The sequence below is a fragment of the Hylobates moloch genome, unplaced genomic scaffold (assembly GCF_009828535.3).
Source record: "Hylobates moloch isolate HMO894 unplaced genomic scaffold, HMol_V3 SCAFFOLD_14, whole genome shotgun sequence".
Lineage (NCBI taxonomy): Eukaryota > Metazoa > Chordata > Mammalia > Primates > Hylobatidae > Hylobates > Hylobates moloch.
The window spans coordinates 6,057,490-6,071,423 of NW_026652289.1; the positions used below are offsets into that span (position 1 = coordinate 6,057,490).

At 44.8% G+C, this 13,934-nt stretch overlaps 1 protein-coding gene across 1 annotated transcript in view; it reads left to right on the forward strand.

The window, feature by feature from the left end:
• The window catches only part of DSCAM (DS cell adhesion molecule), a gene marked incomplete at its 5' end in the record, with an annotated part of 789,264 nt that overhangs the window by 667,072 nt on the left and 108,258 nt on the right, over positions 1–13,934 (forward strand). The window contains 2 exons of the mRNA XM_058427845.1: positions 8,800–9,040; positions 10,846–10,992. Of these exons, the coding sequence (XP_058283828.1) occupies positions 8,800–9,040; positions 10,846–10,992 (388 nt within the window). The remainder of the gene's footprint in view (positions 1–8,799; positions 9,041–10,845; positions 10,993–13,934) is intronic.

Below are 13,934 nucleotides of genomic sequence, written 5' to 3' on the forward strand. Positions count from 1 at the left end.
ATAATATAAGAGATCTCCTCGACCTGACGTAGCTCCCTCAAAATCCATTGTCCATGGACCAAGATAGCCAGCTGGTTCTCACACCACCCCTACACCTATTGTAAAGCAGAATCCCTTTAGTGCTGAGTAAGGTAGATCTTTAAATTACTCCCAAGACCAGGAAGGTCTAACAGTTTTATGTGCGTTTATTCCCTTTTGTTCTGCCAAGAACCAGGAAAATGGGCTACTGGCTAACCTGAGAAATGGGGGAATGCATAATTGCTGCTTTTTAGCTAAATAGTCTCTCCCAGCAAAGCCAAATCTAAATCACTGAGTGACTCCCAGTGATAACGACAGTGATTCTCAGACTCAAGGGAGCACTGGCATCCCCTGGAGGGCTTTTTAAAACACACCTCACCAGGCTCCGCCCCCAGGGTTTATTCTTGATTCAGGAACTCTGAGTGGGTCCCCAGTTCTTGCAGCTCTAACAGTTTTCCAGGTGACGTGGATGTTGCTGGTAGCGCACCATACTCCTACATACAGGCTCCGTAGGTTCTGTCCCATAGATGTGTCCCTACTTCATCTGTGCTTGTACCATCCCCCACCCCTGTGATCACCATGGATACCTCACCCCAGAGTCACTTGAGCCTCTCTCCATTCCTGGGTGTCTTCTGTCCTTGCACCTGGGTGCAGCTTTGTATGCCAATTGCTTTGGCGACAGCAGTGTACCCTCCAAGGCAATGTCCAGTCACCCTTTAGCTCAGGTGAAGTATGCTCTTCTCTGGCAATCCTTCTGACCCCGATTTGCCCCTCCACAGTACTCTGGGCAAACCTTCAGCACTACAAGTATCACGCAGTATTCTGAACCCTGATTCACTCGTAGGTGTCCCTGGTGTGCCATGCCTTGTGTAGAACAGATGCCCAGTTAAGGTTTGTTCAATGTGATGCACCCATTCACTGAGCAAGCTTATGGAGTGGCTACTGTTTATGTTGGAAAAAGCAGGTAAGGGGAGGCTGCAGAAAATGCACGAAGATGAAAAAGACTGTCCACCCAACTTGTCACATAAGGGAAATGAGGATAGATTTTGAGTGGATTTGGAGGAATCTAAAAAGAAAATGTTCAATTCATTTCCCAACTAAATTATTCAACATGTCTGAGAAAGGCAGGGTTCTTCAAACGTGAAATTCTGCAGTGAGGCTTTTAGCAGACTCCAGCCAACAGGTGAATTCTGCACATCCAGCAAAGGCCATTTCCTTTCAATGGAAAGGAGGCGGGAGGCGTGAGGGAAACAGAACATGGCTGGTGGTCTTCAGCACAAGAGATGCCTGTTCTAATAATTCACATCCAGGAAGGTGCGGTGAGCATTTGCACATCTACTGTTTTACTGTCCCTTTAAAGGATGATGCATCTGCCACAGGCGGCTTACAGCCGACTGATTGGGAAGGACATACAAAATACAGTCACTTGCACACTGTGCAAATACATTGACACGGTGCGACTGTTGTCATGGAGATCAAAAGAGAAGGTTTCTTAAAGGAAGTGGAGGTTGGGAGGGATTTGGAAGCTGGAGAAAGGGCATCTGGGAGGATGAAAGGAGGCTGTTTAGGAGGACTACAGGAGAAAAAAACCTGCCAGGCAAGGAAAGGGGAGAGAGCATTCCACAGATGGCAGATAAATGAAAGAAATGAGAAGAAATCAAGATCATTACTGAATCCAAAGGCAAATGAATGGGGGAGTCAAGTTCAACATGGGAAAAACAATCTTTGTGTGAGAAACCTAACAAGGAGTAGGCATGACCTTCTCTTAGATTTGCACTGTGTTCAAAGGGATTTGAGAAGAGGCAAACAGAAAGCACTCACTTAGGAAAGAAGTCTGTTGTTTGTAAGTACGTCCTCAAGGATTTCTTTAATTTAAACACATTTCTAAATTTCAACATTTTCCCCTGTGGAAAGGGCCTTGTTTTATTGAGTTCTTAAATAGTAGAAGGGAGCCCTTAGTTTTTTGTGTTTTTGTTTTTTTGTTTTCCATATACTTAACTTTTCGAAGGATTCCTTTAATTTGTCTTAAGATGACTGGTTACTAGATGAGATTCGCTGTAAATCTGCAGGTCCATCATCATAAAAACATGTAACCCACCGGCTGGCTGAATAAGTGAGCAAATTCTCTTTCTGGAATCCTTCTTTTAAGAAGGAAAAAAATGAATGACAGTGTCCAAATAAATTGGCTCATCAGAAGCTATTTTCATCCCTGGTGGGGCCTGGGCAATGAAGCTCGACCCCTCCAAATCCTGCCTCAGCCTGTCATCCTTCTGTGTAGGCCAGCAGGCTAAGTCCCAGCGCGGAAGCCAACTCTCAGCTTGAATCCACACTTCCCGGCTGTCACACTGGACTGCTGAGTTCTCCACTTCCGTAGTGGCTAAGCCAGGCCTCTCTTCAACAGCTAAACCATGTGTCTGCAGTCAAGGAATTTCTTCTGACTTCATACCCTTGCTATCAGTCCTTTACCCAGTTAAATTGTAAACCTGTACCTGTGATCATTCTTACCCACCTCTTTTTTTGCACCTTATGTGTGTTCAAAACCATTCTCTTTTCCATCTGCAAGAATATCTTCTGAGAACATCCACAGTGTTGAAGCCCCGATTTAGACGGGGAAATAATAAGTGAGATTTCATTCTGTAGGGTTCCTTGCATTCTAGAGCTTGCAATGACATTCTTTGAAACCACATGTTTCATTGAGAATGGTGGCCACCAGAGGAGGTGGAAGTGATCAGTGAATGCCAATGGAGACCAGGGAGGGAGAAGGCTTCTTGGTGGGAGTGGTCTAGGGAAGAGCCCTGGTGAGCTGGAAGCTGAGCTGGCCTGCAGAGAAGGAGTAGACACGGTATTCGTTGAAAGAAGAAGGAAGAACATTTTTTGACAACAGCTTTTATAAGGTGGGAATAGGTAAGAGAGTTGGGATCCCCACCCTCTTTCAGGCAGTCAGAGAGGAACCCAGGTGAGCAAGCAACACCCAGGAGGCATTAGTCTTGAGAGATGAGGCAGCGATCAGATCTCACAACAGGTACTACTGAGATTGGGAGAGAGAGATCAAAGAGGCATGGTCAAAGTGGTTTCCTAGGAAATTTGTCTTCTCCAATATTATGCAAGTCAGATTCAAAATATGTTTCCAGATCCCTACCTGATTTCTTGTTTTCCTTGTCTTCTTACCCCACCATTAACCTCATTCACTGAGTTTCATGATAGTGAACCATTATTTCCACCCATGTATCAATTGTTCTACAGTGCTAATTAACAACCTTAATACAGTGTTCTAAAGATCATTTCCCTATAAGGATGTATTCTCTATACCCCAGAAAACCTTCTGCCTTTGTTCCAAGTAGACACATGCTCCAAGCAAAGATGTCTAAAGCATCATTCAAAACAATTTTCCAGTAAAGAATCTTATGCACTAATTTGCCTTGGGAATATGAAGCCCACTGCCAGACAGATGGATTCAAGTGTCTCCACTAAGCACACCTTCCACTCCCACTGACTTGTCCATGACTCAGAGTGAGCCTCTAGTGTCATCTTCGAAAACCTGAACCACAGGCCCTAACATTCCTTACACTTAATATACAAAATCCCTACATTTATGGATTTTTTTCAGAGGTTGTTTTAAAATACATCCACAAGGATTTCTTTAAATACATTTGTAAATTTCAATCTGACTAGTCTTATCTACAAATTAATAAAGTAACTTAAACTTTCCCTGATAAAGAATTTTTGCTTGCTTTTATGCATAAAAATATACAATTTTCTCTTCATGTGATCTATTAAATTTTCCTCTGATTAGAAATGCCATGTATACGATTACTTTACAAAACTAACAAACTTTGCAAAGGGGTGAAAAGTTCTCTGAGGCTCTATGAGTGGTTAATACCAAATACAACTTTGGAGAATTCCTACCCTGTACTTGCCTTGAGATAGTTGTTTTAACGTATTTGACCTTTTGTTTCTTCATCTGTAAAGAAGCATACTTACACTGTGTAGGGTTTTTGTGGGAAAGAAAATGAAAATACACAAAGCACCAATTACAATGGGAAAAAAACAGTGTTCAGTAAGTGGAAGTGGAGGTGGTAGAGGTGGTAGTAGTTGTAGTGGTCATTGTGGTGGCATTCATGTTGGTGTTGGGATAGTGATGGAATGATGGATGGTCTCAGTGATAGTGATGTTGGCACTGGGATTGTGATGGAGTGATGGATGGTTGTGGTGATAGTGATGTTGGTATTGGGATAGTGATGGAGCAATGGATGGTTGTGGTGACAGTGGTATTGGTGTTGGGATAGTGATGGAGTGATGGATGTTGTGGTGACAGTGGTGTTGGTGTTGGGATAGTGATGGAGTGATGGATGGTTGTGGTGATAGCAATGTTGGTGTTGGAATAGTGATGGACTGATGGATAGTTGTGGTGATAGTGATGTTAATATTGGAATAGTAATGGAGTGATGGATGGTTGTGGTGATAGTTATGTTGGTGTTGGGATAGTGATTGATGGATGGTGGTGGTGATAGTGTTGTTGGTTTTGGGATAGTGATGAAGTGAAGCATCTTTTTAGTGACAGTGATGGTGGTAACATCAAGGATGATGATGGAAGTAGTGGAGGTTGAAGTGTGGTTTGTTGGTGAAGTTTGTGATAAATACGGTGGTAAAGTTGGAAGAAGTGATAGAGGTGCTTCTACCATTAGGTTATTTTTATGGCAGTGATGTTGATACTGGTGGTTGTAATGCTGGTGATGTCAGTGGTAGAGATGCTATTGCTGGTGGTGGTGTTCACAGTATTTTTGGCAGAGATGAAGCTGGTGGTGATGATGGTGGTAGAGATGGTAGTAGTGATAGTGGTGGCTTGGCTGTGTGGGGGACCTGAGGGAGTGGCATTGATGTTGGCAGTGGTGACAGTGACCTGCAGAGGTGGTAAGCATTGATTGGTGGTGGTGGTCATCATGGTGGAGGTGCCAGTTAGTGTTGTAATTGAAATAGAAAGATAACCTAGAGATGAGTTAGCACGCTACCTTTGTAAAAAACAGCTTTATTGAGATACAGTTAGCATGCCATAGCATTCCCTATTTTAAGTGTATGATTCAGTGGTATTTCATATGTTTACAGAGATGTGCAGCCATAGCCATAATTGTAAACATTTTCATCACCCCACAGAGAAATCTTGCAACCACTGGCAGCTGCTCCCATCCTCTCCCGCTACCTTTTAAGTCTGTTTTTAAACCTTATAGTTTGGGGACCTGCAAGCTATGAAACTGAAAGTATATGTTCCCTTTATAAGAAACACATCTCACTTCTTCCTCAGGTGCAACAATTTATTCTGCATGAAAACTGTAGATCATATTAGCACCCTGAAAAAAAAAAGATGTAAAAACACTACTACTGTCAAGTAACTCATAACTCTACTCAATATATTTCATTTCAAAATTGGAATATTAAGAAAAATGGAGGAGAGCTCTCTTGTTTGTTCCTTGTGACATAATCCCTTAACTTACCATATTATATTGCACATCTGGAAGAATAATAATCAAAAAAGCCCTATCTCATTAACAGCCAATTGAAACATGGACTTAAAAAATAAGACAGTCATCTACTTCTGGGACTTGAGTTCAATAAGTAAACTTAGAAACAGAGAAACTATATCGCGAAGGTGTCTAACATAGCATTTGTGGTAGTAAATAAACCTGGAAACAATAATATCCCCAACAATTAAAAAAAGGTTAAATAAAATAGAACATCAATATTATGGAATATGATATTTAAAGACTATGAAGTAGAGATGGGAATATAATCATAATAACATATTAAATGAAGAAGAAAAACTCAGACACTAAATGGTACAGGCTACAAACACAGCTATGTGGGGCAAAACACTTTACTTTAGATAAATAGACTGAAATGCATCAAAATGTGAATAGAATTGCATTGGATAGAAATGGTGGTTGTTTACTTTTATTATAAAACAAAATGAGATAATTATTCCGCACAATATTTTGCAGAAGTATCAACTAAGGAAAAATAAGCTTTATTTTAGAACCACAGGACTGAAATATAGTTCTTCTAACAAAAATGTAAAGAATTTTCTTTTTAACAAAATATTGAAATGGAACAGAACAAAAACACCTGTGTTGTCTATTATACTTAAGCTAGTTAGGATGTGTTTTCACCCATGGAGAGGAGAAAAGGGAAGATTTCCCCATTCTACCTGTACAAACAGATCACAAGCAGGATTAATCCCGTGAAACTGGGGGAACTACATGTCAGCAAGCAGGTCCCTTCATTCTTGTGGAGGATTTAGCTAAATCGGTGGCTCTATGAAGACACTTTCTCACAGGCATTTGACTTCACTGTGTACTCTTCTTGACCTGACTCCATACTGTGAATCCAACTTGCTGTCTTAGGGAGGCTTAAAGCCTCACTGGGAGCCAGTTGAACAATTAGAATATTTAATGGATGTAAACCTCATTTAAAAAATAATATTATTTTATTTGGGTTACTATATCTAACATTAAAACACTATGTAAAATAGGAGAAATCTCTTTGTTGGTAAATTTGACTTATAGGTGATGTTTACAGGGAAATTAATTTGATTAATTAGGTCACATAAATGCAATTCAGTGGTTGCAGCAAAACAGTTTTCACGTAGAGTAATTGAATTTTCAAAACATGGAATCTTGAAATCTATTTCTAAACAGTGAGAAAAGCCATTGCCCATCAATGCAAAAGGCAGCACATCTGTGGATTCAGAGATGCATAGACATCTGTTTATAATAAAAAAGGTATGAGCTCTTCCACCAGGATCTAACTCCGAGCCAACAGATACAAGTAAATGAATGGTTTACGCGACTGTTTCACTGACACCTGCTGGCACCGTGAATATACTAAATTAGATTGGCTGTTGGGAAAAGCAAGTGGAGTCCAAGAAAACCATAAATGGAGAAACTTGCTGTGAAAAATAAAAATGATTTTAATGCTCTTGGATAAGCCAGACTTACTACTAATGACAGTCTGAGGCATGGAATCCCCTGAGAAGTTATTATTAGGCAATCCATAAGTGTTTGCTGAATCCATCAACGCTGTTCATCAGCTCAAAACCTTCTCCTGACTTCTCATTGTCTGCCCTCCCCCGGTCACATTTGGCAGGTTTTCAATGCTCCGCTCTGTCTGTTCCCTCCCGACTCACCGCTGGGCAGGTGCGCACCCTTTGCAGACTCCACGCACCCCATCCTCCTTCCACTTCTCTGAGCCGTGCCCCGCCCCCACCCCGCCCGTCAAGCCCACCTGGGCTCTGAGTCTTCCCACCACTTCCGACCACCCACACTCACACTTTCTAGACGCCTGCTGGCCTTCACCTTCTTACCATGCGTTTCCACACTTCATAGTTCTCTGCAGGTTCTTAAGTGCTTATGTCCTCTCTCCAGGTCGATTATAAGCACTTTCAGGAAGGAGAAAGCTTTCAGAGCCCTCAGAGATCTAGATCCATAATTTGTAGTTAAATGTATGTGTGTATGTGTATATGTATATACATACATATGTACATGTATACATATATACATACACTATGTGTGTATACATGCACACACATAAACACACATATCTGTTGACTGCCTGAAAGTCTACAAAACCTTTATTCCCTAGAGCCTCATCTTGGTGGCATTCGCATATCTTTTTTTTTTTTTTTTTGAGACTGAGTCTTGTTCTGTCACCCAGGCTGGAGTGCAGTGGCGCAATCTCGGCTCACTGCAACCTCCGCCTCCCAGGTTCAAGTGATACTCCCATTTTAGCCTCCCAGGTAGCTGGGACTACAGACAACCACCACCATACCTGGCTAATTTTTGTATTTTTAGTAAAGACGGGGTTTCACCATGTTGGCCAGGCTGGTCTTGAACTCCTGACCTCAAGTGATCCACCCGCCTCAGCCTCCCAAAGTGGTGGGATTACAGGTGTGAGCCACCGCACCTGGCCTTATACCATTTTTGAAAAGGCTCTGGTTTCTAAATGAGTCCTACACATCAATCTAAATCCTACTTTGACCTGGTGGACCATCTTCACATCAGCAGGGTGGAGTTAGCACCAGCCTCTCTCTCACCCCGCATTTGATCACCCCCAAATCATTCCAGAATGACTCGGGGCTTCATGAAAGAGATTACCTTCCTAGAGGGTGTGCACTCACCTTCCCATGCCAGTTTCCAACCTGGAAACACCGTGATTCTGGGATGTTTCCTTAGAATGTAAGCTCCATGAGGACAGGGGTCTTTTGTTTTCTTACATTTCCAAACTCCATTCTGTTCCCCGGTGCCTGGAACAAGGCCTGGCACACAGCAGCGAGCCCGAGAGTCCTTGCTGGGTGCAGGCCTGAGGGTCAGTCTCACCCGGTCGTAAGCGTCCCTGGAGATGCCACAAACATCGTCTGTATTTTGACACTTTCTCGCCGATTAGACAAGTCGACCAGGACAGCATGAAGGACAGAATGAGAGCGCAGGCTCTGGGGCCCAACACCCAGGTTCAGATTCCCCTCCTGCCATGTATACTCAGGTGACCTCCTGTGTCCATTGACGGTCCAATGGCTCGGAGGGGCTGGGAGGGCCGGATGCATTCACAGGTAAAGGAAGAGTGTCTGGCACAGACCAAGCACTGCACGTGGGTTTGCGGCTGCTACCGGACCACCGCCCCAGCATCGTGGCGATGACTCCACTTTATTTCTGCTTTCCTACGTGGGTGTGGGCGTTGATTTCGCTCTTGTCCTACCTCCAGACTTCTTTAGTGTGTCTTTTCTCTCCTGTTTAGGCTCCCAAGAAACATTTGCAAAATGGGATTATCCGTGGCTACCAAATAGGTTACCGAGAGTACAGCACTGGGGGTAACTTCCAATTCAACATTATCAGTGTCGACACCAGCGGGGACAGTGAGGTTTACACCCTGGACAACCTGAATAAGTTCACTCAGTACGGCCTGGTGGTGCAGGCCTGTAACCGGGCCGGTACGGGGCCTTCTTCTCAGGAAATCATCACCACCACTCTCGAGGATGGTAGGTTCAGCCGGGGCGCGTTCGTGGCTTTTCCCTCCGCAAAGCTTCCCTCGGGTCTGCCCTGGGGCTCCCCTAACCTCACACTCCCCCGCCCCCTGACTTTGCAGTGACCTGCAGGGCCTGGGGTCTCGGGTGGAAAAGCCTTCCCTCGTGACCTCGCCCACCCTGCTGATTCGCCCCCCTGGGGCAGGGCTGGATTGCAAAGCAGCAAGTCCCTCCCTTTTCAGACTCTTCCTCATTCATTTCAGGTACAAGAATTGGGCTTTTCTGGAGTGAAAACAAGGCTCTCTCTATTACTGCAGAAGTCTCACGAGAATGCAGAAATGCTAGTTGCTAAAAAACTTTCTCCCAAATGCTAAGAAGTTTTTTTCTTAATTTATTTTTTTTTTATTGCTTCCTATTTTCAAGCATTCTGAGCACAGAGAAAAGGAATTTTCAGATCGCACAGTGATCGATCGCCCCCTAGCGGCCGAGATAAATTAATTAGCCCTTCCACCATGACACTGAGAATAACCCAGAAGCTCAAAGTTCCAGTAGTGCTTGGAAATAGAGAACGCTGGTAGCCAGAGGCACAGTGTTTTAGGAAGAAGGTTAAGATATGGGGTTATTTGTAGCAATAAGTGGTAGCTTTGAAGGCGGGAAGCTGGCACTACATTTACCTCTTGTGCAGTTAGCCATTTGATCATAGATTTTTTTTTGAGACGGAGTCTTGCTCTCTCTCCCAGGCTGGAGTGCAGTGGCGCGATCTCGGCTCACTGCAGGCTCCGCCTCCCGGGTTCACGCCATTCTCCTGCCTCAGCCTCTCCGAGTAGCTGGGACTACAGGCGCCCGCCACCACGCCCGGCTAATTTTTTGTATTATTAGTAGAGACGGGGTTTCACCGTGTCAGCCAGGATGGTCTCGATCTCCCGACCTCATGATCCGCCCGCCTCGGCCTCCCAAAGTGCTGGGATTACAGGCGTGAGCCACCGCGCCCGGCCGGCCCTCGATCACAGATTTGAGGAGGCAGATAGGACTTGCACCTGTAATATCTGACAATTTTTGCGAGGAAAGGAGTCTTCAATGACTGGCAGCCTGAACACTGGAATTGTCTATCTTCACAACTGCAATAGTCGTTAAATATGCCTTTGTTTTTGCTTCAATCCTCATTTTTCATTAAGATGCGTGTCTCAGCCAGTATTTTGCACGCCCCCCGCCCTCCTAGCGCCAACATTTAAGGTTTACAAAAGCTCAGTACTAAAAAAACTTTCAATATTCTTCTGACCTGTCTCCTCGTCTATGGTCTCTCTTCCCTCCGGGGAAAGGGATGAGGATGAGACAGGAGAAATCTATGATTATATTTCTACTTTTAAGCACTTTACAATGGTTCAGCCTCCAATTTATATGCCAGATATTACTAAATACAGAGGTACTGTACTCTATAAAGTGTATGCAACTTAAAGAAGTAACTTCGAAGAGTAAGGGGAAAATAAATCAGACAAACAATGATTTTCTACTCAGGCAATAAAATTAAGAAGGGTACACAACTCAAGTCCCAATAATTGTCCTAAAAGTAAAGAAACTGAGTTGGAAGGAGAGACTGTGGAATCCGTTAGAATATATGCATTGACTCATGATATTTTACTGAGTACTAAGTTATCGTAAGATTTATCCAGAGAAGTGATCTTTGTTATTTTTTCTTTCATTTGGGGGTTGAGTGCAATTTTTTGTTCGCATATTGAAATATTAAAATATGTTGCTTTTTCAGTATTGCTTTGCTCATAAACCACCCACAGTTATTACAGATTCTAATTATTTGATTTCAGTGCCCAGTTACCCCCCCGAAAATGTCCAAGCCATAGCAACATCACCAGAAAGCATATCAATATCCTGGTCCACACTGTCCAAGGAAGCCTTGAATGGAATTCTCCAGGGGTTCAGAGTCATTTACTGGGCCAACCTCATGGACGGAGGTAAGAGGACTAAACTAGGACTTTGGGTTTGCCTCCAGAGAATGCATGATGGAATTTGCAGACCCCTCCTAGTTCCTAACAAGGGGCTCAAGATATGGCGGGCACCTCTTTATCAACAGACACTTTCCCCTTTTCTGTCATCCCTCACCCGACATTTGAACAGGTCTCTCTGTTTAAAACATCACACGTCTTCGAAACCCAAGTTGAAGCCTAGGCGGGGGCGGCACTTAGGAAATTTCAACATGGATGTATTTTCCTAATTATGAGTGTCTATGTCAAGACTCTGCAGGCAGCACCAAAACCTCCATCTCTATCTAGAACATTCTGTGTGATATGTATTCTAAAATGTTGGCCTCTTCCTATTTCCCAAATAGAACTCTGCGGGGAAACATTGAAGTTCCCGTAGTTGTGCTGTAAGTGGGTGTGGGAAGAGTGCCCAGGCACATGGAGTGGGGCACTCAGGAGAGGGCCAGGAAGTTCAGGGCCCTCCCATTTTGTCTCCTGTTTCTCTTTCTCCTCTTCCTTCCCCTTCTCCTCCTCTCTCTTTTCCTTGTTCTTTAGAGAGAGAGAGAGAGAGAGAGAGAGAGAGTGTGTGTGTGTGTGTGTGTGTGTGTGTGTGTGTGTGTGTGTGTGTATTTCAAGTAGTAGGGCAAAATTTTCCTGTTTGTTTAGGGCAAGACTTTGAATAAATGACTTTCTTAAGTGGCCATAATATTGGGGCCACAAGTTTCTTGGAGCGACACCTCGGTGTGTTCGTCCTCAGGCTGCGAGTGGTGCCCACCAGGCTGGGCCAGGCTGCGTGAGTGTGCTGGGGCAGAGCGAGGCTGCAGACCCCAACAGGAAAGGCCTCTGGAAGTCTGCTCACTGTCTCTGTCCCAAGCCTGGGGGGCCCACACCTGCCTCCTCCCCTGCCCTCCATTTCCAGCCCCCTCCTGCGCCCCCTGTCACTGGACAGTACCTTCGCTCTTGTTTGGGGTTTCTTTTCTGTTTTTGAGACAGGGTCTCCCTCTGTCACCCAGGCTGGAGTGCAGTGGCAGGATCTCAGCTCACTGCAACCTCCACCTCCCCGGGCTCAAGCAATTCTCCTGCCTCAGCCTCCCAAGTAGCTAGGATTACAGGCGTGCGCCACCACGGCTGGCTAATTTTCCATATTTTTAGTAGAGATGGGGTTTCGCCAGCTTGGCCAGGCTGGTCTTGAACCCCTGGCCTCAAATGATCTACCCGCCTTGGCCTCCCAAAGTGCTGGGATTACAGGCGTGACCCACCACTCCCAGCCTGGGGCTTCTTTCAACCCCTCTGACTGGGTGTGATCCCTGATGAGTGCTGACCTCTAATTTTGAGCAAAGGCAATCAAGGACCTATCCCTTCCCTGCTCAGGACCACCTGGATCTGTTCTACCAGGCAGGCCCCTGTCCTCGTGCAGGTAAACATAGGGCCCCACGGGTGGCAGGAGCCTCTACGGGTGGTGCAACAGTAAAGGCAAGAAGACACATGAGCAGCACAAGCATTACTGGCTCAGCGAGCACAGGCCTTTGAGTCTTAGCTCTGCGTGTCCCTAACTGGATGTGTTTCTCAGGACTGAGACCAGACCTCATGCCTTTGATGCCGCATATAGTACCTGGAGCAGTACCAGCCGTGGGAGGCGATCTAGAAGGACCCCCCCTGGTCCTGCAGCAGACACATTTGCTAAACACCCACTCGACACTGAGCTCATGGGAAACACTAAGGTTGCTGTGTCTGTGCCTGTGGAGGTTCCAGACCAGTGACCGAGGGAGATGCTAATGAATACGGAACCACAGACCCAAGAAGGGACAGCCCCACAGAAGGGCAGATTTAAGTAGATGATTCTGTAACACCTTCACCCCTCCCACCTAAAGACGAGTTTTAAAACACCACAGAATAGAGAGCAATGAAAATTTGCAAAAGTCGTATATTTTATGGACAAAATACCATAGGATATCATTACATATGTTTCTTCTGATTCCTACTCCTTATATTGAGTGGATGAAATTAAATATCCTTAATGTTCTTCGAAAGGCAGCGTTATGCCAAGATGTCTCTTCTGTTCTTATTGGAAATATTTCCAGAATCCAGTGGTGACTTCATCCACATCACCCACATTTTCTAAACTCACCCACATTTGCTAGCATCGCCTGCTGGCATCTTCATTCTAAAATGAAAGATGTGGCTTCATACCTTTAAAGCTTTGAAAACTTGAATATTCAAAAACAAAGGAATGCTTGGGAGTGTGCATGCAGCTTTTTAAAGATACTTTCACTCATGGGATTAAAATCAAAGTGATGAGATAAATGTACAATGTAGAAGTCTGCACTTAATTTCCAAAAGATAAGCAAGAAACCTGCGGAAACATGAACCTGCCTGCGAATGGTCACTCCTCCTGCTACCTGAGAGATTTCACTGACGAAGCAGGTCAGTTCACTTTCGCACAAACTCCTCAGACTGTGGCCTCCGGGGCTGGCTGGATTCCCACAGACACTGAGCAGGAAATGACTGCTGACCGACACCACATACACATGCGCACACACCACACATACACACCCCACATACACCACACACCACACCACACATACACACCACACACACACCTCACATACATCACAGACCACACCACACCCACACATATCCCACACTCACCACACACCACACCTCACACCTCACATGCACATGCACACACAACACGCACATGCACACCCACCACACATACACACACCCCACATACACCACACATACCCCCCACACACACCACACAGACACCACACATACACACCACACACACACCCCACATACACCACATATCACACCACACACACATCCCTCATATACCACACACCACAGGACACACACCCCTCATACACATACACAAACCCCATGTACATCACCCACCACACGACACACACTCTATGTACACCACATACCACACC